This window comes from Clinocottus analis, unplaced genomic scaffold, assembly GCF_023055335.1.
Source record: "Clinocottus analis isolate CAN_PGR_092001 unplaced genomic scaffold, fCliAna1.0.p SCAF_24, whole genome shotgun sequence".
Taxonomy (NCBI): domain Eukaryota; kingdom Metazoa; phylum Chordata; class Actinopteri; order Perciformes; family Cottidae; genus Clinocottus; species Clinocottus analis.
The window spans coordinates 2,804,587-2,828,743 of record NW_027175976.1 but is presented as its reverse complement, the minus strand read 5'-3'; the positions used below and the strand labels follow the sequence as shown (position 1 = coordinate 2,828,743).

The 24,157-nt window shown below is 44.8% G+C and overlaps 1 protein-coding gene across 3 annotated transcripts in view; it reads right to left on the bottom strand.

The window, feature by feature from the left end:
• zranb3 (zinc finger, RAN-binding domain containing 3) overlaps positions 1 to 24,157 on the bottom strand; it is a 59,476-nt gene that overhangs the window by 3,748 nt on the left and 31,571 nt on the right. For all 3 annotated transcript variants that reach the window (XM_068590971.1, XM_068590972.1, XM_068590973.1), the window contains 7 exons: positions 23,092 to 23,301; positions 18,400 to 18,551; positions 12,032 to 12,136; positions 9,385 to 9,527; positions 4,365 to 4,505; positions 1,509 to 1,691; positions 665 to 857 (listed from right to left, as the gene is read on the bottom strand). In XM_068590971.1, coding sequence (XP_068447072.1) covers positions 665 to 857; positions 1,509 to 1,691; positions 4,365 to 4,505; positions 9,385 to 9,527; positions 12,032 to 12,136; positions 18,400 to 18,551; positions 23,092 to 23,301 — 1,127 coding nt within the window. The remainder of the gene's footprint in view (positions 1 to 664; positions 858 to 1,508; positions 1,692 to 4,364; positions 4,506 to 9,384; positions 9,528 to 12,031; positions 12,137 to 18,399; positions 18,552 to 23,091; positions 23,302 to 24,157) is intronic.

The following is a 24,157-nucleotide window of genomic DNA, read 5'->3' as shown; positions in this document are numbered from 1 at the left end:
CAGGCACCTAAAGGCATCTTACACACACACACACACACCAAAATACACATGGCAGAATTCTGATGTGCACACACTCACGCACACACCGAGACAGACCCCATGCATGGTACACATAAAGACTCACACACACGTACCCACACACACACACACACGTACCCACACACACACACACACACACACACCAGAACCCCCATGAACCAAAAGAATGAGCCGATAATCTGGAGGCTCCTCCACCGCTGCGTCTTATCATGTGGCCGAGTTTGTTTCCTCTAAAGCTCGGTGCATCGATCGGCACTCATGCAGCTGCCGGCGGCACAAGAAAGGAGGCGTGTGTGTGTGTGTGTGTGCGCGTGTGTGTGTGTGTGTAAAGGAGGTGGGCTGGCTTTGCAGGATAACAGCCGACCAAATCAAACAGGCTTACTGGTCGAGGCCAGGCACTGGGAAAAAATAAAATAAAATCAATGGTCCCAGCAATCCATTTACTGGGAGCTGGCCCTTCGGAGTGCAGATCAACCTGTGTGTGTGTGTGTGTGTGTGTGTGTGTGTGTGTGTAGGTGGATGAGACAACAAGGGCGCACACACGGACCAGTAGTGGCTGATGTACGTTATGTAGCTCTCATCAAGCGAGACTAAAATAAGACACGCACACACAAAAACCTCCGACCTGTTTGAGTGACAGCTGCGCGAGCCAGGTGTTCTCCAGCATGTCCTTGCGCTGGGAGGGCGGGGCGTCGCGGACCTTCAGGTACAGGTCGTGGGCGTGGAGGCCGCATTCCTGACAGACACCTTGCTCCACCTCCAGCACCCGCGAGCGCATGTAAGTCTGGCTGGAGCGCAACTGGAACTCATCCTGGCACCTACGGGTGGGGAAATATATAAATATAACCGCGACTAGAATCTTGACATTTCCAACCCTTAACAGCTGAGATTCTTTTTTTCTTCTCTTTCATAAACCAGAAGAAAGCCGCTATTGTGGTTTTTACTACTGTGGTGTGATTCGGCACATCATCGCATGGAAGTTTAATCAAAGTCGGGTATTGAGGAGCGAAGGATCTCACCTTGACTCGACGACCAGAATCCGGCTCTTGAAAGCCACTTACGGTAATTGGATTCCTACCTTAAATGAGTGATAAGTCTAAAGGGGAGGCGTGTTTTTAGTTGTAAGAAATTCGGCGGCGGCCTCACGGACGGCCGCAGCGTCTCGCTCAGGGACGGCAAGACACTACAGAGGCTGAATGTATTTCCACTTTCCATTGAAAATATCAGTCATATTTGATTTAAAATGCAGTGAACTGATTTTGACAGAAAGGAAACAGGAAACTGTTCAGCAAAGGATCAATTTCAGAGCCCGATTTGCACAAAAACCTAAAGAGTATAACTGCATTTTTTTAAAAGGGTGCCAGGTGGCTTTAGCGTGGAGGGAAACGGGTACTCTGAAAGTTCAAGCAATCAGACACAAGCTATTTGAAAGCTAATTAAATACCGTGCGCAGTCAGATTTGCTCATACTTGTGGCTACAGAAACGAGTGTCCCAGGCGCCACCGGCGGCGGAGCAGGCCCGCTGGCAGGACAGACACAAGGGGACGCCCGCGCTGTCCACCGCCTGCAGGTAGCCAGACTCTGGTGGTGGATGCTGCGCCTGTTCTTCCACCTCCTCCGCCGTCGTCTTCTTAGAGGAGTCCGCGCCCCGGCTGCAGAAACAAAGATGGAGAAAGAACATGTGTCACACTTAGTCGGTTGTCGGCTGTTTGATGGAGACAAACTCAGAGAATCAGGAGTAGTTATGCTAACGCGGGGACACTGAGGAGGTTTGCGCTACAGCAGATAACATTTCCTTAAAAAATATGATGAGAAATCAACGAGTAAAAGATAAAGATGTGCTTGTGCAACAGAAATATTTGGACACAAAAGCATGTTTCTAACAAAAATTTGGTCGATAATACTGTGAGAAATGCAACGCATAGATAACAAACACTACAGTGAACGTGATGAAAGTCCTGAGTGTGGGTAAACATTTCCATATCAAACAAAATGTGGAACTTCTTTCAATGTCAGACACTAAATGACTGGATTCCTTCTATTTGTGCCGTCTATCATTTGGATGCAGGGCTGCAGCAGATTTTCAGCCCTTTGTGCCAAGTAAACTTCAAAAGATGCTACCTTGACCCGCGTGACAGGCATCAAGTCAGTAAGCCAACGGTGTGTTCAATGTCAGCTCAGTTCTTTCAACACCAGCGACACAGCGAAATGCAATTCAATACAGTATATTCTTCCAATTTCAAAAATGTGTTGCTGTGTGTGTGTGTGTGTGTGTGTGGAAAATGTCTACATCCTGTGTGTGTGTGTGCATCTGTAGAACATTTCAAGTGTGTGTATGTGTGTGTGTATGCCCGTCCTTTTGGCAGAGGACAGCGAGTTTGGGCATTTGCCATGTTGTCCCAGCAGGGTGCTAGAGCCACGTTGGTGGGGACAGATGGACTAAATTCTCTTTCCCCGTAGTTTACAAGTCAGAAATCCAGAGAAAGAGAGAAAGAGAGAAAGAGAGAGATGAACAAAGACACAGAGCACTACAGAGTAAGATTGAAATGGAGAAGAAGAAAAAAATAGAAGAAAAAAAAACTAAAAAAAGGAACCTCGCTGCTTCAAAGTTGAGAAGATACCAAAAACTGTAAGTACCAAGAGACAACTACTGTGCCAGCAACATCTAGTGGATGAAAGAGAGACGGAAATAGACTTCTTTTTTTAATTTTTTTTTTACTGGTGTGCCCAAACTGAGATTGGTGACAATATGGTACTTTGAAAAAAGAAAAAAGTAACCCAGTAAAACAGATTTCTTTTGTAAAAGTTGAATGGATTAGCCAGAAAAAAAAAGTTTAAACACATAGCAAAATAAATGTAATAAAAACTAATTAGTATGTGCTCTTCAGATTTATCTTCAAAGTCATTTAAATTCATATATGCACAAAGCAAGCGAGCGTGTTGGCAGCTCCGCGTCGCAGTGTGAGGTAACTCGTGCTTCAAAAAGCCCAGAAAAATCACGCAACATGCCTTCAGCAAACGGCGCACAGCCTGCCGGTGTTTACCGCCGAGCCGATCCCCGACGCCGCCGAACAAAGAAACCAAAGAGGCACGGCAGAGGAACGGCGTCTGATGCTGAGCGCAGCGCTCGCTCAATGACAGAAAGTCACCCTGGCCTGGAGGCGAAGGTAAAGTGGAGGGAACAGATGAGCAGAGAAGACGATCAAAATAACTTCAGCAGTGAATATGAAGAAACCGAATGGACCACTAAAAATAAAATGGGACACAGAAATAAAACCGTTTTTCAGTGAAAAAGAGAAAAATGAAATCATACATGCTCTTTTTAACTCATTACCACGCTATCTATTAGCACGTTAGCTGGACAGCGATGGCAGCGTTTGCTAAACATTTCAGCTTTTTAATTTATTGTTAAAGAAAACTATAGTATTTGCAAACAACATGCTAGTTTATTGCTCAGCACAGTCTTGCTATATCATCTTTCCACGTCGTTACCATGCTAGGTGTTAGCGGGTTAGCTAGTAGATAGCTGGTAGTGGTCATTTTCGCGAAACATTTGGGCTTTTTAAGAGAACATTTCAGTCTCTCGCTAAACAACACGCTAGCTTTTGTTTCTTGTTATATTATCAAGGTATTCGTTCTTGTCGTTAGCATGTAAGCTATTCAATGTTAGCGTTCGCTCAAGATTTCGCTTTTTTTGCCAAAGTTAAAGCTTTAGTCTCTTTTGGAATGTCTTTAGCATGTCAGCTAGACAGAAATGTTGGCTTTAACCTTTGAATTTTTAGAGATACTCCCTTTAAGACCCTTTGTGGCTTATCACAGACGTTTGTGTGGAACAACAGCTGCTGTGTCCACATGAGAGAGACCGTGTGTGTGTTCGCTGGAGGTTTCCATAGTGATATTTCATCCCGGGGCCGAGCAGGTTGCATCTCACACAGTAGATCGTATTAGGGTCTTTATTTACTGTACTAACACGCTCAGCGGGCTTTTGTGCCTCTCCCACAAGGCACACACGGATCTCCATGGAGACTATATGGAAAGGAAAATGGAAAAAAAAAACACCGAACCGCCAAAGAGCGAGCCGCGAGCCGGCACAAACCATCTTCATGTAGCGACCGTGAAACCTCCTCGTTAGAGAAACCACAAACAAGGCTGGATGTGATCAGTTAAATCTTAATGCTGCAGACAGAATAAAAACAGCCGTGTGAAGCAGCTGTGGAGCTTTGCGCCGAGAGAGAGGATGCTATTTAGGACCGTTTCAAGCTGGGAGGACGCCATGGCCCCTCTCCTCGCCGCGAACACCCGCCCACGCGGCCTCTTTCACCCACCTCTCTGAAGCAGGTGGCGTCAGCGGAGTGGCGGACCTCCTCTTTGTGAAGAAGTTCTCCTTGGTGACCAGACGGACGCTGCCTCCCTCCTGCTGGGCCTTGCTCAGGGAGGCCTGGGCCACATCGTCCCTGCCGAGATACCTGAGACAAAAAAAAAAGAAGGGATAAAACGGAGCATGAAGGATCGGAGGATTTATGTAACCAAAGAGCCTCAGATGGAGAGCGGATTCGCTCGGAGTGAGCACGGGGGTGGAGAAGGAGATAGATTCACAAACTCTCTCTGGACAGCGTTAGTAGCAGGTAAAAGAAGGGAAATCGGATGCAGCTCAAAACTCGATGCAAGATGCGCGTTTAGATTTTCCAAAATGGTGCTTAAATGCAGAAACTCCTTTTATTCCATCCCATTTCTTTGCTTATATCCCGTTTGTCCTCTTCCCCCCGTGCTGAATCCTATCACTTTTTGCCGTTGTAGCAATTTAATTTCCCAACAGGCATTGTCAATGATGTAATCTAATCCATCCGCCACGCCACTGGTTTTTATGGCCCTTGTATTACAAGATGCAGGGCGTGCAGGTCGAGGATCGCTTGAAACGCTGCATGTCAATCTGGACAGGATTAAAATGACCCCGATAAAGAGCCGACGCGAAATGCGGGAGGACGGGGTGGAGAAATCGGGGCGGCACGGGGGAAGAAAAGAAAATCTCTGTTTGTTCTGGCCGGAAGAAAATTGCTGTGGTCTTGAGAGAAAAGTGACCAATCACTTGACGTCCCCATGTAACATTACGGCTTTCCACCGGAGGATGATACAACACTCTAATGGTCCCCTCAGAGCAATTATCCTTCCTCTGTCCGCCTCTCCAGGCGGGTCAGAGATCAGGCTGAGCCGCTGCACACCGGCCTGCAGCCGGTGGGGACAAGTGAGCCGGCTACTATTTTAACGATCCTACCCGTGAGGTGGCATTTTCGTGGCCGGCGTGATGATTTTTTGCCGTGTACTTTTTGAAGTTTCTCCGTTCGAGGTGTCTCGTTCTCATCGGACAAAAGACTCGGCCTCCGTGTGCTCAGAGTATGTATGCGTGTTCGCTCCCCATGTGCTTTGGGGAAACAGCAGACGGATGTGGGAAAGGTTTCACGGTGAATCAACCTGGGGCGACGAAGCCGCGCGCTAATTGTTATGGAGATCGATAATTAGTGTTGCGCTTAGTAAACACTTGTTCTTTGCCAATTCTTGAACCCGTCTTGACTGAACATGAGCAGTTGCACTGGCACCTGTGAAACATAATCAATAACTGGAACAACGCCCGGACCCGTAAGACAGCTAGACAAATAACTGCAGGGACGGACAGATAAAAGTTGCCTGTGGGTTATATGTTGAACTAACACCATTTTTGCAATCTTTAATAGAGCTGTGTGAGTACTAATGTAGCAAAAAACATATATGACATAGATAAATAAAGATATAGTGGAGTAATTATCTATATATGAATGGGTTATTTAATGCTTTCATGATGCGTTTCTATTCTGACGGATTACTAATGAAACACTAGCCTTCATGAAACCCGGTTATTGAAACAGGAAGGTGTTGCCACTGCTAAACTAAGCTTTTAATGCCTCCACTGGGGCCCCGCGCTGACACTTCCATGCATTTCACTCCACCTCCATCTGGACAGAATACCTTCATTGGGAGTCGGAATGGAAAGAAAGTGTAAAAAATAAAAAATAAAAAAGTAAAGGAAGAGATGGATGACAGGAGGCAGAACGTGGAGGAGGGAGACACATCAAAGAGGAGAAGTTTCTCTGGAAGCTGAGGGGAGATGAGGAAGAAGGCGAGTCTCCATCAAACACACGAGCTCCCTCTGCTTCAAACAGTCCCAGCACAGAGGCCGGATGAAACGAGATACCTTGCACTAAACTGGAGTCCAACTGCGCCTGTGGGAGAGAGTGTGGATGTGTGTTTGCATGTTTTTAATGCAGCTGGCTGCTTGGACAGTAAGTCTGTACACTAAGGTGAAAGTTTTTTATTTACCTTTCAAGTGTCTGACCACTAGAAGTGCTGTGGGGCAATGTTTATGCCCTTCAGGACAGATCCACAGGGCCCCCTTTTAAAAGGAGCACTCATCGCGCTTATTTTTGGTTTCATACTTTAAAAAACACAATATTTTCCTCCTACTGTCCGGCTGAATAAACCTGTGTTCACCTTTCTGTCTGAAAGGGTCCGTCACTTTAAGCTCCTCCCCCCGAAAAGTCCAGTTTGCTCTAATCGGCTCGCCAAACAAATATGACACGCCTTGGTAAATGTTGTTCTTAATGCATAGGTGGGGATATTTAGATGTTAGGGTTAGCAATATTTTAACGAGACGGCATGTGACATAGGAAGTAGGATCAAACCTGATTGGCTTGTTGAATCACATGTTTTCTGATCTCGGCAACCCAAAAGCTGACTGAGTCATCTTATTTCAGTTGGAACACTTCAGAAACCCAAACTGTGTTCGCGGTGCTTGTGCACACATTCGGGTTTCTGGAGTGTTCCAACTGAAATGAGATGGGTTTTTTTTTTTACATTTGTTTTTTTAGAAAAACACTTACTTGTTGTCTTGCCAGAGTTGGACGCGCAGCCTGATACCACTTCCATGCCTGTTTGCTAATTTGGGCTTTTACAAGAGCCGCTTCTCGGCGGCGGAGCAGCAGAAACTTCCTAAAGTGTCCGCGGGCTTCTGGGTAACTGTTGGGCTGCTGCTGATAGCTCCGTATTGACTGTACAGACATGACAGCCGTGTCAATCTTCTCATCTCGCTCCAGCAAGAAGAGGCAATGAGTGTATTTCCCAAGAAAAGTCAAAGTTTGCCTTAAAGATAGCTCACAGTGGATCAACAAGACTCAGAGTTACACAAAGCTACACGTCATGGAGCCTTTAGGTTAACACAATGTCAATAAAAACTATTATAAAGCTGTATTTAAAGCTATAACCCTTAAGGTTTCAGTCCTGGTTGATGAGGAGACACCTGTGGACTCCGCCAGTAACAAATAAAACTACTTTACAACAATTACAGGAGGCAAGTAGTGGATGGGATCAGCTCAGATTGCCGATTTTATACATGAAGTTTAGAGAAGTAGTTGTCAGGATGAGAAAGTGACCTCTGCTTTTTGCCAGTTTCGAGTCAAGACAAATGTTTTTATAAGGCCTGTTTTACAAACTGCAGGTAAGATGTGTGTGTTTATGAGGCAAGGAGTGTCTAATGAAAGACGCTATAAAGTTACATAATAGGGAAGGTGGGATCAAGTGTTTTTTCTCTGCTTTTTTTGCCGTGTGAATTATTGAACTCCCTGATTTTTTGGGTAAGTGTAGCGTTGAATCGGTGGAGTAAGCTCCAATATGAGTTGTCGTGACCCGAGGTATAAAAAAAAAAAAAAAAAAAGGGTCTCCACATATTCTCAGTCAAATGTTCTGCTCACTTATCTATTTCCCAACTCGTCAGACGCCGTGCTGCCGTATGAGATTTCTGAATTAATGTTTTTTCACGGGTTTTAAGAAATGTAATTTTTGATTTTAAGAAATGTAATTTTATCTACACATTACAATGTAGAGTTGTACTATCCAAGGTTTTTGTTGTTGTTGTTGCTTCTGCAGTCATCTTTCTCAAATTACAATAAAGTAGTAATATTTGGGCTATTTTGGAATAATCGTACAAACCACTGCTAGTTCCATGTGTTCGGTAGCAACCGAATAGCTACCATTATGAAGAGAATTAGCATGCATATAAACAGGAAGGAAAATCCGTGTGCATTCTTATTCTATTATAGAGGCGAATTATAGAAGCAATAATCCGTTTCCAGCCAATGTGTGCAGTAATCCAAGCGCCGAAGCGCACTTGTGCGGGTTGCAAACCCGATTAAAACCCCTTTAGCTCCTCTGAAATCACTGTGAATCACCACGAGTGGCTTGCGACGACAACATCCGCGGCGCTGGAGGAGCCCGGGCAGAGTGCATTACGTTCGGAGCCGCTGAAAGCCGAGCGTCTCGGCTTTGCCGAGGGGAAGGCAACGTGGCGATCGCCCCGCTGAGCCGAACGCTGGAGCTTGATTGGTTCTGATTAGTGAATAAATCAAACAGGTATCAAATCAAGCCGGGGCCAATTGCCTCCTACTCACACCTTGATTAGGTTCATGCACCCAAACACGTTCCCCCGGTTGAGAAACACTCTCTTGCGTACTGTCTCTCTCTCTTACACACACACACACACACACACACACACACACACACACACACACACACACGAGAGAGTCTACCCTGTAATTGGCAAACTCTCCCTGCCTCGATCCACGCCAGCTGTAATTAGTGTGCCAGCAACAATGCTTGTTTGTCGAAAAAAGAAAAAGGAGAAAAACACACACATGTACACATACACAGAGCTCATCCCATCCTCTCTTCTGCCTCAGCTGACACCCTTTGATACGCCCACACACACACAGACACACACACACACAATCAAGCCTTCCACGACGCTCGGGCCAGTTAGTTTTTACAAATCCGGTTTCCCTGTGAAATCTCACACGTTGCTTCATTCCGGTTTCTGACATTAACGTCAGGAAACGATTCCTCTCGCAGTTTTTCAGCGCGTTCAAATTATCACTTAGCCGGCACAACGGGGGCGCTGGGTCAAATTAGCTCTCGCTGATCCTCTCAAAAGGAGGACGGAGGGGGGGGGGGGCGTATGTGTCCCCTTGTTACGGTTGACAGATGTATTCACGATAATGGGAACATTTACTGACATTTTATTATTGTCCAAGGAAAAGTCAGCTAAATGAACTGGTTGCAATCACACAAGAACGTACTATTCTTCCTGTGTATGACGTCAAATTGAGTATGTGTGCACAGTCCTGACCCCAATACAGCACCTCTTCATCCTGACCATGCTACGTTCTCAGAAGGGGTTCATCGAACGCTTACTACTCAGTGTTAGTGAAGTCAAAAGAAGCCCCGTTTGTCCTGTGTGAGCACATTTCCCCGCTAGCATCTTACCTCTTGGTACTCGAGTGAGGCCGCTGGGCGGCGGCCAGCTGCTGCAGGCCGAGAGTCGGGCTGTGGAAGAGGAGGCCGCCGCGTCGAAGTAGCTTCTGCTTCATGGCGGCCAGGTCGCTCCACTCCTGCACCAACCTCAGCACCTGCAGGAGGAGTGGGTAGGGGGTGGGGGGGGGGGGGGGTAGAAGAGGGCAAGGCACCCCACTTCCAATTCAATTTCAAGCCCAAACCGAAAAAGAAACGTTGGAGCCTTCAGCTTCAACACAAATTCATAGTTTGGATATTGGAGAAAAAATATTTTTGTTTTGTTTTTCAATTTTGAAACAAATCAAACCTGCAGAGCATGCGCGCGCACGCGCACACACACACACACACACACACACACACACACACACACACACACACACACACACACACACACACACACACACACAGACACTTCCAGACAAGACAGCTGAATAAAAAGCCATCAAAGCAAGAGAGAGCCGTATATGCTTTCAGCCAAGTCAAGGATTCAAAGAAAATCCATTGGCAAAATAACAAATAGCACACCAAGCACCAAGGCCTAATGGGCAATCTACCTACGTATATTACGCTGGAGAGGCTTTTACTTTTTTCCCTCCCCATGGATGATAGCTACTCTCACAAAAAAATGATTATTTGAGTGAAAAACTATTCAAAGCCAGGTTCACTTTGATGCCGATTCTGCAGTAATATTGTGGATATTTTTCATTGAAATAATTATACCCATTAAATGCAGCGGATAAAACCTGGTAAAACACATCAATAAAATCAAGCTGTAGTTTGAGATCAGGGCAACCAGAGGTTGATAATCCTGTGAAGACATGTGGAAGGGAGCCGAGGGAAAGATCAGAGGTCGAAGCGCTGCAGTCGGGGTGGAAGCAATGCACCGACTGATGCAACCGGGCTGCCGTGGTGCGGATCAAGACTCCGGACAAGCTTGAGAAATATCCTGAGACGGCAACAGCTCGGCGAGGTCATCGGAGGTCGGCGGAGAGTCGAGGCGCCCGGATCAGGTGTCAGGAGTCGTGACCGAGGAGGAGAGTGGGATGTGGTTTTTTGGCTTCCCGCTTCTCCGAAAGGTCGGCCCGGGTTAATAGGTGAGTATCAGACATCTTGTGGGCGGAAACTGGGAGGCCTTAGATTTATCACTGTGAAGCTGGATGAAGATGTTTGTACGTCATACTTGTACATCTTAAAAGGATAAGGTTTTATTCTGTATCAGCCTTATTGCCGAATGAATAAATAAGTATTGTTTGTGTATCAAAGCCTGATGCATCTTCTTCCTCTGTGCCATAACGCTGCATTGTTGTGTAAAAACTAGTACTGAGCCACACTGTCCATAACCATGAACAAACACACACACACACACACACACACACACACACACACACACACAGCTTATCTGGACTCAATCCTGCATACACCACCTTGATGCTGGAAATACCTGCTGGAGCACCGAACGTGGATTAATCCACCGCTAAAAATAGTCCCCAGCATATGCTTAACTTCTGTTGGATAAAAACTAGTGCCCAGCTGTTCTTATACTGTGTATACACAACCTTATTAATTGCCTTAAAATATTATCCTGATCTATTTTATAATAGCTTCCCATAAATAGTGGCCTCTCTTTGCTTGAACAGAGGACAGGTGAGCTCGCTAGCCATCCCCCTCCGGGCCGCTTCGCAGCCTGCAGTAAAAGCACCTGCCCACTATTGATTTTGATGGACAATTGGAGTGAAACAGGGCGTGAATGATGGGTCAGAGCACGGATGCAACTCACGCCCTCGTTTTACAAAAGCAACATAAACAACGTGACAGGCCGGGGCGTCTGTCAGCGGGTCCGGTTACCGCCGCGGCAGATTGCAGGATTTAATATTAGCCGGGTGGCGCGCGGGGTCGTTTGAGGCGATGATCTGTCTCGTTTAACGACCGCCATAAAACGCCACTTTCTCTCTCTTGCTGGTCTCTCTCTACCCCCCCCGCAACCTCCCCCCCCCCCTCCCACCCTCTTCCCAACGCCTCCTCCCTCTCCCACTTCAGGCCCCGCGGTGATGGAAGTGGGCGTCCGCTCCACCACCAATCCGTCAGGCTCCCAAATGCCGCGCTGCTGCTCTTCGTCCTCCTCCTCATCATGGGTGTCATTAGATTCACGTGGCTGTATCGCACACATCTGTTTAATAACCCCGTGCAGCCTTCACTGGGTCAGTGGAATTGGCGAAGATAGCCCTGCTGACTGCGATATCAAACTAAATTATCTCCTCTGAAATGAAGGCCGCCTCTGGGCCGGTTCACTGGAGAGAGAGAAAAAAAAAACTCAACTACACTCTTGAGCATATGTAGAATTTTCTGTCATCTTGGAAATTATGTGAAGTCATATACTTTGATATCTTTCTAATCAATCAAAAGAAGGAAATATTGGCACATTACACAACCCTAAAAAGTCAGCTCGCGTTGAATCCCCCCTTCCTCTGGCTCAGAGGCGCTTCGGCAGTAATGACACATTAACTAGCAACACGGCCCTCGTGGAAACACTCCAAACCCACATGCACGCCCACGATCGTGGATATCAAAGCGCCTCATGCGGGAGACGTGGCCACGGCGAGGCCTGGCGGGAAGGGCAGACCTGTGTTCGATTTTCCTGGTGCCGGCGGAAAGCCTCGGGCAGGTCGTCCCAGTTGGTGAGCTTGATGTCCAGAGGGACGAAGCTCAGGTTCAACGGAGTCCCGTCCTATGAGGAGACAGAGAGGAAGAGGACAGCCTTAAGCTACAGGATTTGTTACCGCTGGTGCAAAGACCCCCATCACTCCGACTATGGAGATATATATATATATATATAGATATATATATATAGATATATATATATATATATATATAGATATATATATATATATATAGATATATATATATATATATATATATATATATATATACACACACCTTTTCTTCTTCTGTTTTTCCCTTTAATAGACCCGAGTGCAATAAATTGTAAAGGGAAACTGTATGTCTTTTTAAATATTCTCAGCACATCGTTCATATTGATATATAACTGATCATTTATGCTTTTTTAATTATTATTATTTGCAACATTGACTGGATGTTCTCTTCTCTCTGTTGACCTCAACATATCCAAACCAAATGTTAAATATTCAAATTGCATCAATAAAACTATAAATATGGCTGGATGCCCAAATGGGTGAACTGGCCCTTTAATTGGAACTATTACAGTTTTCTTTGTGAAGATTTAATCATCTTTATAACCATTTAATTACTCAACACACATAACTTTAGCACATGAACGATATACATGTATAATTTGTGGTTGGAGTTTAAATGAATTAGTTTATCACATTGGGACTGTAGATGGCACCACGTAATGAAAGTATTTAATCGTAGTGGAGCTTAAACGATGAGTTTTATTATTTGTCTTTTTTGGCTTAAATGCTAAAAACAGACAACATCTTTGGCTGAAATCTCCTCCCACTCGCTCTCAGGGCAGAGCGAGATCAACACACTTAGTGTAAACGGCACACTGTGGCACGACTCCGCTGCACACAGGCCCTTCATGGTTCTTTGGAGGTTCCTGATTGGCTCCCAGAGTTTTCCCAAACAGCTGGAGAGACGTGGGACTCGCTGCCGAGTCACTGTCGTAACCGCGTCGCGTGCCTCCGAGTGAACGACGACGCAGCGGAGATACCGTTTGAATAAATGTCAGGATGGTAATGTCGTTAGAGAAGAGGGATGGATTGCAAACGAACCTCTCTAAACGTCTTATGTGTCAGAGAGGAATTGGCGTCTGTTTTCTCATCAAGGTGGACTTCTTAGGCTCTTAGATAGCAGAAGTTAAAGTTACTGTGAACTATCAGGATGAAACCGTGTTGACATGAGATCATATATCTCCACTCTAATTATTGTCTATTTTCATGTTTAAACTGTAATAATCACTTGTGTTTAGTAGCAATTAGCATGCTAATATTCAAAACTAAGACATCAAATGTGGTTGACTTTACACATGCTGAATTTCAGTCAGCATTTTATTTCTTAAACTGCGCTGCAAACTTTATTCAATTTTTTTTTTTCTACTGTATTTTTTAATGTTTTAAAATGAATGTTCTTAACGGTTTTAAAATCTTGTTTTCTTCTGCATTATGCTTTGACGCTTTTAATGGTTTTACGTGAATCTCCTGGTGAAATGTGCTGCACTAATAAACTTGCCTTTCCTTACAGACAACTGAGAACAGAAAGTAAGAAAAAGAAAAGTACAAAGGAAGTAGTCGTTCCGAGAATAGACGTAACTGAATCACGGGACGCCGTTGGCTGGAAGGAAAATGTATCACAATTGCACCTGCAGCACCAACACGTCGCTCTATAATTAAGAGGCGAGGAACCAGGTATACAGCGTTTAATTAGCTACATTGTGTTCTGCACCTCGATTTGTATTGCACAGGTATTTTAAGCCGAGCAATCACATCCTTAATGACTAACTCGCAGAATTGGTATCCAATTACATCCAAGTTGTGTAATCTGGCCGCATATTTTTTATTTTTTTGAGGTTACCATGGTAATTCTTGTGGTAACCAAGGTGCTCGTTAGTGATCTCACTTGTTTTTTCATTCTAATATATGTACACTTTGAAGATAATGCTTCTCCTGTGACAGTATGCATGCATTAGCGCCAAAAAATAATGAGGATTTTGTGAAGAGTAGAAAGAAAACTGAATATACCCACAAGAATGCACCTTGCTGTGATTATGGGTAATCACACCGCCGCAGCTTTGGAGGTATCTGCATAATCATCGTAAAAAATAAATAAATAACCATGATAAAGAACATTTTCCCGCTTATTACTGCTTCATTAGCACTAACTACCGCCTCCCGCTCGGTGTTAACTTCACGAGAAAGAGGCCGAGAGGAGAGTTTAGGAAAAAGCTGCAACCTGCATTTCAGCCACGGACGCGGCGGACGGAGAAGACGGGCGGGGGGAAAGATTAAGTTTAAAGGTTAATACCTGCCGGCAGCTGACAGGGATTTGGAGATACAAATCAACATTAGGAAGTTTTTTTTTCTCCGCTGTATGTAGCCCGCAGAGGCCCGTCGTGTTTATTTGGACTCGGGCAAAAATAAATATCACGGAGGCTCAAGGGAGCGAGTTGTGCTGTTACAGCATGAAGCAGGAACTAGATGGGACCGAAAAGAGGCGCACGCTCGTCCCCAATAACAAATAATGTTTCACAACGATCAGTGTTTAATATTTAATTTGGTCACAATGAATCAGACTTGGATTCTGTCTAATGTTTGGGACAAACAGGACAAAAATAAATAAAAGGTTAATTACATTTCATACTTCAGGCAATCATGAATTTCATTACATTTTTCACAATACAATGTATGTGTTTAGTGTATATATATACGTTATCTTTTCTGGAAACCAGATAATTACTTTTTCGAAATGGAGGCGCGTTCAATGTCGCATTTCTTTTCTCTTTTTTTCCCCCGCGCACTTTTCATTTTAAAGACATCTGCGAGCTCCAGCTAGCTAACGGGAATTCATGCTAGCATAAGTCGTGCTAACGATGCTCCACACAGTTAGCTTGAGCAGGTAGTGAGAAGTGATGATTTTGATCGAGTCGTTCAGTGTTACTGCAACATAATGAGTACTTGAAAAATATGGGGAGTCAAAGGAATTAAATTAAAATGGCGCTTAGCACAGAATAATGCATGGCGTCATGAACCCCGCCCATCAGCTGGAGCCTGGTGTTGACGTGACACAAACTGCCCACCCACCTACAAGCGGGAACAGTGAATCCTTGAATAAAACAACAGTTTGATGTGCAGAAAATGGACATCAAATTCCTAACACTCTCCATATTTCTCATTCGAAAACCCTCCGGTGACAAATCGTGCGCCGAGCGGCCCCCCTGTGAGATTTCTATGCCTGGTCCAGGATTATCCCGATGTGACAGCTTTCCAGCCAGAATTCCTACAGTTTATCATTTAAACGACAGCGGGGGACATTTATCTCCGCGGCTTATCGCCTCGGCCACGCGTACCACCACTTCTATTGCCGGTCTATTCCCGCCAGGGTAATATTCCATTGGTGATTCAGTTCAGCTCTCTATGTAAAACCCTCTTGCCTCTTATCTGCGTTAGCGGGGAAGGAATCGGATCCCTCATGAATGAAACAAAAGGGTGGTAAGCATCGCAATACGATCAATACAGAGGTCTGTTGGCGAGTGGCACTCAAGACGTGTGCTAAGAATGCGCCGCAGCGTGTCGAGTCAGACTGGGGTTAAACCAGTTTGTCTTATTCGAGGGTGCGGGGAGCGCCACAGACGTCAACGAAAGCCCCTTAAAAAGAACATTTTACTTGTTTATCTGAATGAAATACCTGGAGCCTTCACGCAAAAGCCCCGTGCGAGAGGCCGCCCGCAGTTGGTTTAAAACACGACGTGATTGGTCGCTGGAGGTGAGCCGTCTCTTTCCTGGCTCGGTGCCGATTTCCCGGTCAGCTCTTTCAAGATGGGCCGACCGGAGCTTGTTAGGAGTTCATCTGCAAATTTATGAGCGGTCTGCAGTGCTCCGTCTCCGCTGCCGCTGCTGCTGCCGTTCATCACTATTTGAACAGAGCAGCAAGATGTTCAAGTGTTTTGTATTTTGAGCAATGTTTGCATCCATTTGTTTTACACTGTTAGGTACAAGAACACAGAAAACAATAATATCAAAGCACTCTAGTGATTTAGTGCAAGAGTACGCCTCCATAAAGTTGGAGGATGTGCTAGAGGCAGATAAAATAAACAATGCTGCAGAGGCCGATATATATATATATATATCTGACTTTTAGTCTCCAGGATTGCGCAATATTCATATTTTTTCTTTTTTAAGCTCAAGTGTGATGATGTACTTAAGTGACATTAATGTAATTTGCATTCTTCAAATTAAAATCACCTATTATAATTGTGAGACTGGAAAACAAAGGTGGATGGGTCAATCGCCAAAAAATTGCATCTTACATCTCCCATAATGCAACAGGACTCTCTCTCCACTTGGTAAACGCCCATGTGTGTCATCCCCACGCTGTAATGCAGGTTTTCCGCTGAGCCAAGGTAACCCTGATGACGTCATCATAGTCATGACAAAAGCTCCTCCAGACTCACAAAATGTGTTATGGAGCTAATATCACATCCTTTCGTTTTTACGGAACGTTTTCATTTGTATTCGGAGAGCTTCTCTTTCCCCTTTTGTGACTCAAACAGGCTTTTGTTCCTCTGGTAGCCGGCAGGAGGCAGTCAGGGTTAATATCAAGCATCGAGGTTATATTCAGTAATTTCATAAACATGTAATGACACAACGCAGCGCGTTTTCTCAGCTCATCAAAGTGCCGCTTGTAACTGGACTAATTTGAGCTCTTTCAATCACCATTACCTTCATTCTTAACCTCTGACCTTCTTAATGTTGCCTCTCTCTACTTCCTCACATCTGTCCCGTTCGCTAATTGGCGACGTGCAACGGAACGGCACGTCCTCTGTTTTCAATCAGCGAGGTGTTGTTCGCGGCTCATCTCGACCGAGAGATCTTGATCTCAAGTGAGACTTCCCACTCCAGAAAAATAAAATAAAAAAAGAAGAATTAATTCAGCTTTGTTCACTGTTGAGTTGAATATGACAGGAACAAGCTGGTGAGGAACAAAACAGCGAGTGGGTACATGCCCTTTCAGTTTTACTTCCTGCCTCGAGACCTGACATCAACACTATTACATCACAGGCTTACGTTTCATTTAAAACGTAAAAAGGGCTCCTGCCTCCTGACAGCCCTGATATGTTTGCACTTTAGCGTCTTCAAATGATGCAGGAATAACAGTTTGAAATGTAATACCCGGTGCCAAACACGGGGCATGATATCCAGCATTGTTTCACACTGAAGGAAAAGGAAAAGCATCATTACATAAATTACAATGCGCCTTGAGTTTGTAGAATCTGGGAGGATGAATTTGGTGAATGTGGCCTCACTCGACCTGAGAAACAGACAATGTTTCACAGAAAAGATATCAAGTCGAGTGGCTTTCCGGATGGAATCCAATATATTCTCGGTTGTGCAAGTGTGCGGGGCTCTCAGTAATGCTCAGTTAACACATTTTTCCTTTCGTTTCAGGCCTCACGGCAATAAAGTGTGTGTAGATATTTGTTTTCTACGTGTGGTATTTTCTTTTCTGTTTTTTGGCCCGGATTCAAATATTGCACACTACTTTTTTTTGTGCGTTTTTTTTTTTCTCACCCTGGTCCTCTCCTCAGGCAAGAATGTGGTTTACGAAAGGAAAAGTGAGGGATGTTGGTGCTGTACAATGAAAAAAAACTGCGGCCGCAAGTTCTTGAAGGTAAATTAAAAGGGAGGAGTGTGTAGGATTTAGTGGCATCTATCTGTGAGAACTAAACTGGCCTTTAGGCTACATAAAAACATGCAAGGCTCTGATTAGAGCTGTAGAAACATGGCGGTGCAACTCCCTGAGAAGAGGACCCGCTTCATCTGTAGAAGTTAAGTGTTCATTGTAATGAAAACACAACGATTCATAATTTCAGCTTAATAAACACTAAAACATATTAATGGACATTATATTACATTTCTGCCATAAATGCTACATACTGGACCTTTGAACCAGATAAATAACCAGAGTTGCAAGTCAAAGCAACAAGCCACATGATTCATTGTTTACTAAGGGAATAAATCAAGAGAGAAGTACCAACCAGAGGAGTCGCCACCTGGCGGCCATTAGAGAGAATGCAGCTTTAAGGCAACAACTAAAGGAAGAAACCAAAGGGAGACTAAACCAAAGCACACAGAGAGGTGCTTTGAGGTGAACGCATTAAAACACTCCCTGTTACTACAACATCCATATGCAGGTTTGAGTGAAAAAGAAAGAAAAGAGAAGCCAGGCAAAACCATTAGTAAAACATCTCCGTTATCCAATATGCAAAATGAAATGCTCCCATGCGGTAGGTACCTTGGAGTACAGATACATCCGGTCTGTGTACTGGCTGGCGCAGAACTGCAGGCCTGGGTAGACGGGATGGGCGGCGCCGTCGTCTCCATCGCGGCCCCCGTCAACACCATCAGCATCGGCAGCAGAGGGCGGAGACGTCGCAGCTCTCGGGTCTGTGGGGCAGAGGAAGAGGCCGGATAATACCTCACAGAGCATGCATATATATATATATATATATATATATATATATATATATATATATATATGTATGTATATATATATATATATATATATATATTATTGGCTCATTATTGGCTTTCACGGCTTTATTGGTAGCTCTCCGTTTGCTCCTATGGTGATGCAATGACTCGCAGGCACATTAAACTGCAGCCGGCTTTTCAGATTTATTACACGGAGCACAATATTGAGAAGATATGACATTTGTAGCGCATCATTAAGATGTGTACGCGTACCACCTCATATTTAGCTTTATTGCTTTCAAACACTTGATTATAGAATCGGAAATGAAAGCGGTTTAGTCATTATCTTTGACATTTTCATATAAATAGCAGTGGAAGCCGATCTTGCTTCTTGCCATCACCAGTTGATATAACAACCAACCTACACGAGGAGGTCGAAACATTCCCCGTTTCATGTCCGAAAGCGGCAAATGGCTCGAAGAAGAATAGAGCAAAACAACAGAATATAAGCCCGATAGCTTCAATTACGCTTGTTTGTTGTTGTTGTTGTGAGATTCAATCACTTTGAATGTGCCTCATTGTCGATGGTGGACAGCCATGAGCTCGGAGTAAAGACGCTGGTTACTGGTCCTAACGTCAGTTTCCTTCTGAATAAATATCAGGTGACAGAACGAGCCGTGCATTTGTAGATCCATGCTTCATTTGTGCCCCACGACACCTCTCTGCAGTTTGATGATTGGCCCAACAAACAGGCGCCGCGTTAGATTTCTCAGACTTTTAAGCAAATAAGGCTATTCTCCCCGGCACGCTGAGCTACGCCTTTTAATGCTCTGCAAGAAGAAAAAACCCTGCTTCTTTGACAGAAACACCCCAATTTGCTGCTCCTCTTTTTCCTCTGAGGAATTTGCGGCGCAGCAGGGAAGAAACGCAGCGAGGGAGGAGGAGAGAGTGATAAAGTGACGGTCACAGAGAAGGAGGGGGAGTGGGTCATTAATGTCAGCCATGTAGCTCGCTCATCCTGCCAGCATCGAGCAAGAAAAGGTCAGCCGGTGGAAATGAGAGCGCCGCTGCTCGACCACGCTTCATTTAGACAATGACCTATAACACTCTGGTAATACTTGCCTTAAATCACTTCGCATGGCCAGTTGTCTGCCCGGCCCGTGAGAATGCGGGCGTGTGTCCGTTTGGCTTGCTAATGGAGGGGAAAACAAAGAAGCAGGCCGATGTCGGCGACACGAGTGTTTCCATTGAACTGGTGATGTACCTGGCGGTCCGGGGCAGAATCAGCTTCAGGCGGGTTGACTGACAGAAGAACGTACAAGTACAAAGACCAATATGAAGATATTAACAGGGCCTGCAAGTATATTTTCACTACTTTTTTCTTTTTTTAATGGTTTGAAGTGGGGGGAGTTTAGTCTGAAAAGAGGCCACAGCAAGTACTGCAGGATTTTGCAACATTTGAAGAGTCATTTGTGGGTTGCTACTAACACTCCAATATGTGCTTGTTTTCATAAATTACAACTAGTGATGATTTATAAGATTCATAAGATTAAACCTAAGATGACAATTTATAACAAAATAGCTTCCGTAGAGTCATGCCTAGTAGAGACCGTCTTTTATTGCTGTTGTACCTGCTGGATGGATTCAGCATCAACTATATTTCCACATCTCAACACTACTATCATGTACACTCACCACTAATACTTTTATGATCATAAAGCTACCGCCATTGAAATGCAGTACTTCCTGCACAGATTTTTGGAGACGTCCGATTTAAAATTGAGAAATTACCGTTGTTCCATTCTGCCGCTGGTTTGCCGAACATTTGTGATGCAGATTGATGCTAAAACTTTTTTGTTTAAAAGGGTGATATCATCCTGTTAACTCATCTCCTCTCCTTGACCTATCATGTACAATGTCCATATCTTTCATTTTTATGTTTGCCGCCCTCACAGGTGCAATTTCCCAGGGTCTGGTACACGGCGTTCTGATCTCATCCCGGATTCAGCTGGAATGAGCCACGCAAAAGCATTTTGCAGGACACTACCGTTTCACAAAATCCCATCTATCTGTCCTTCTACATCTGTAATGAAACCTAGCAGCTCTGCAATGTGCACCCTATATTTGTTGTAAGCAGTTTTCCCCCCTTTCCCTTGTTTGCAGTGGGGGGAACGCGCCAGCTGCATTAAGTGGGCCATTTAAACGATGGGGGCAATTCATCTTACAAAGCCGTCTTATTAGACTGTCACTTACACAGTATGAACAGTGCCTTCAAAACACCCCAAGGGATTTATCTGTTATTTTACTGCGAGAAAAAGAAAACAACGCCTAATTGGACTGAGTCATCTCATCTTCTGCAGGATCGGGAAAAAAAAAAAAAAAAACATTTCCGACTGCACATTTCAAGATGCTGTTGCAACGTTTGAACTAACATAAAAGAAGAAAAAAAAAATTGTATCCATGTTGGAATGTTTGGGTCATGCAGATAGATGAAGAGACAGACAGTAAGGAGAGAGAGAGAGAGAGAGAGAGAGAGAGAGAGAGAGAGAGAGAGAGAGAGATAGGTGGCGGAGGAGTGATTGCCTGTCTGTGCTGTGAGGAAAGTAATCTCAGAGCAATCAGGTGGGGGCGGCCGACAGCGCTGCGGTTTGCCTTCTAAAACCACGGGCAGGTAGAGGAAAATCATTAGGCGCCGCTCCTGACCCCATAGGTCACTTTTATTAGACAACCACTGTGTTTCACACTAAACCCACGCTGCCGGAGACACACTGGCAGCGGTATGCAGCGAACAAACTGACTAACCATCAATGGGATGGATGGATGGACAGAGATGGATATGCAAGCAGGCAGGCAGGTAGACGGCAAACAGAAAGCTGGACAGATAAAATTAACTGTATAGACAGGAAAGTAAACACAGATAATTATCTATCCAGCTAGGTAGCTGTAGCTCGAAACAGAGACAGGGAAGGAGACGACAAAACGATAGACATATGGCGTTAGCTAAGGTAGCTACATATACAGAAAAATAGACAACAGCTAGCTAGCTACGACAAGCTAGCTATATAAACAGAAAATGACAGGCAGAGAGACAGATACAGGTCCCCAGGTAAAGGTCTAAAGGGGATGTGGGGGGGGGGGCAACTTGGTATCCAGCAGTGTCTCTTTAGTGCTGCCATTTCTGATCGAAAGTGAAGCTTTTATCTCTCCCCTAGAGTCGGTCTAAATAGAGGTGTTTTTCAAAAAAGAAAGCGTAGCCTTTCGCTCACATTTAGTATTTCTTTGCCTCTGAGTAGGTTGGGGGGTGGCGGGGACACAGTGGAGGAGACGCTGCGGTGGGATTCAATCTTGAGACCGTTGGGGAGGCACAGGTAGAGCCACGGAGATGGGAAATTAACCACTCGACAATCTCTGGCCACTAATAGATGTCAGAGTGTGTGTGAGAGTGTGAGAGGCTCTGAAAGGAAAGGAATCTGCCAAGTTGTTGCACACAGATCTTAGGATGTTAAAGGCTAATAGGGGTTGATAGCTTGCCTGTTAAATGGCTTGTGTAATATTCCCTCCTATGTTAAGTATTCTACAAAGAGACTTTTTTTTAAAAACTGCCCTCAACAGCCATGATCTCAGTTTCATCCTTCAGTAACTCTGACCCAAAATGTCTGCACGCTTTCAGAGGCAAGAGCCAGGTCACAGGCTTTTCTTAGACTCTGCTAGTCTGGCAATTTGGGGATTTTTTTTTTTTTTAAGAGCTCTTCATATTGCACACGGTGTAATTAGTTCTTTGTAATTAGCGCAATTTATTGCTTTGCGTATCCCTTTGAGACGCAACTCCTTGAAAACAGAGGTCTTAATTTGCAATATTACACACTATGTAATTGGGAATTTGTTTCTTCACATCCCTTGGTGACTTGCAGACATGCACGCGTATAACAGAAGTGGACGGGGAAAGCAGGTTGTGTTTCAAGGATAAGCTGGTGTCGGGGGGGAACTTGTGCCTTTTATGTAATTAGACCTAAGTCCACTTTATTAAAAAAATAAATAAAAATAGCATATTAGAAGCTCATCAGTTGCCCTACTGGATGGCAATTGAACCTGAACTTGAAACTTGTGCGTATTTTGGTGCAGCAGCAAGCAGGTCTCCTCAACAAGCTGCACTCCGGAGATAAATGAAGTTTTACTCAATATCTCCTGTAGCTTCTTGAGTGCAGAAACAGGCAATATCCCCTACTAGATACTAATAATAGTAAGAATAATAATGGCCGGCCCCATATGGAATGAGATATAGTCCCTTATTGGTCTGAAGTGATGATATTAAACAGCATTATATGGGCAGGTGACAATGTGGCACCAGCCAATTTCCCTAGATATGAAAAGGAGAAGATTGCAGGTGGGATTACTCTGTGTGTGTGTGTGTGTGTGTGTGTGTGTGTGTGTGTGTGCATGTGTGTGTGTTGGGGGGATGCAGCCGCCACGACCAGCGACGTAGTCGCCTTAGTCTCTCCCGCTGATTGTTTACCTTTGAGCTGCGGCTTGTCCTCCTCTGTTTCTCCCAGTTTATGTTTGCCCTCCTCTTCCTCCTCCTCCTCCTCCTCGCTCCGTTTGTCTTTGCACTGTTCTGGACTCCTGCCTTTTCCCCGGCTGAGCTCCGGCTCGTTGCCGGAGCCGGAGAGGACGTTGCAGGCCTGTCCCTGTTGGGTTGCGGGGGGTTGCTGGGGCCCGGGCGGCTCTGAGCCAGAGCAAAGAGAGAAAAGGAGGGAGAGAGATGAAGACGACTTTATTGGCCGAGCAGTCAGACTTTGAGGAGTTTCATTCCCTGGCGAGATATCCATCATCTGAAGAGTGTGACAAAATGACTGCTGACATGAAAGTAAGACTCAATATGGCTCATTACTGGTGTTATTATCTATCATAAGTCCTTTACTGGCAATGTTATCAGAAGTGATCAGGAAAAAATTAATAGACATGGGCAGGGGTGTCGTGAGATGTCTAAACACATACAACTGTGCATTGCTCAGCAGCACATTGGCACTGAAGCGGAGAGAGCTGCAGATGAAACACCTGCCACACACACACAGACACACACACACCCCTCCCCCCCGTTTTCACCAGCTCTTCAGATCAACAGTCAATGTAATTTGCCGGGGGAATATATTATGTTTGTGTCACATTGTTTTGTTAATTGCCCGCCTGCATCATGTGCAATTAAACCTAAACAAAATAATTGCCGATCGCTGCATCTGCGGCGGCGCTCCAGCTGGGCACAGCGAGCGGCGTTCAAACAGCTGATCGTGGCGTAATGCCAGTCGCAGATCTGGCTTTGAAGAGAAACCTTCCCACCGGCACCTCGTGGACCGACTCGTTCTGCTCTCAAACCAGTCGGGTGGTTTTCATTCACACCGGTCGTTGTAATCCTGTGAAGGTCAGGCGGAAATCTAAGCCACAAAAATGTTAATGGATGCAAGGATTATGCCGTTTCCATTCATGGACTGCATATTATTTCCACTTTAGGTGGTGTTCTGAGGCACAAACTGATGTAAAGCATCAAGGTAAAACTAACAGCTGCTAAGGGCATGAAGACAATT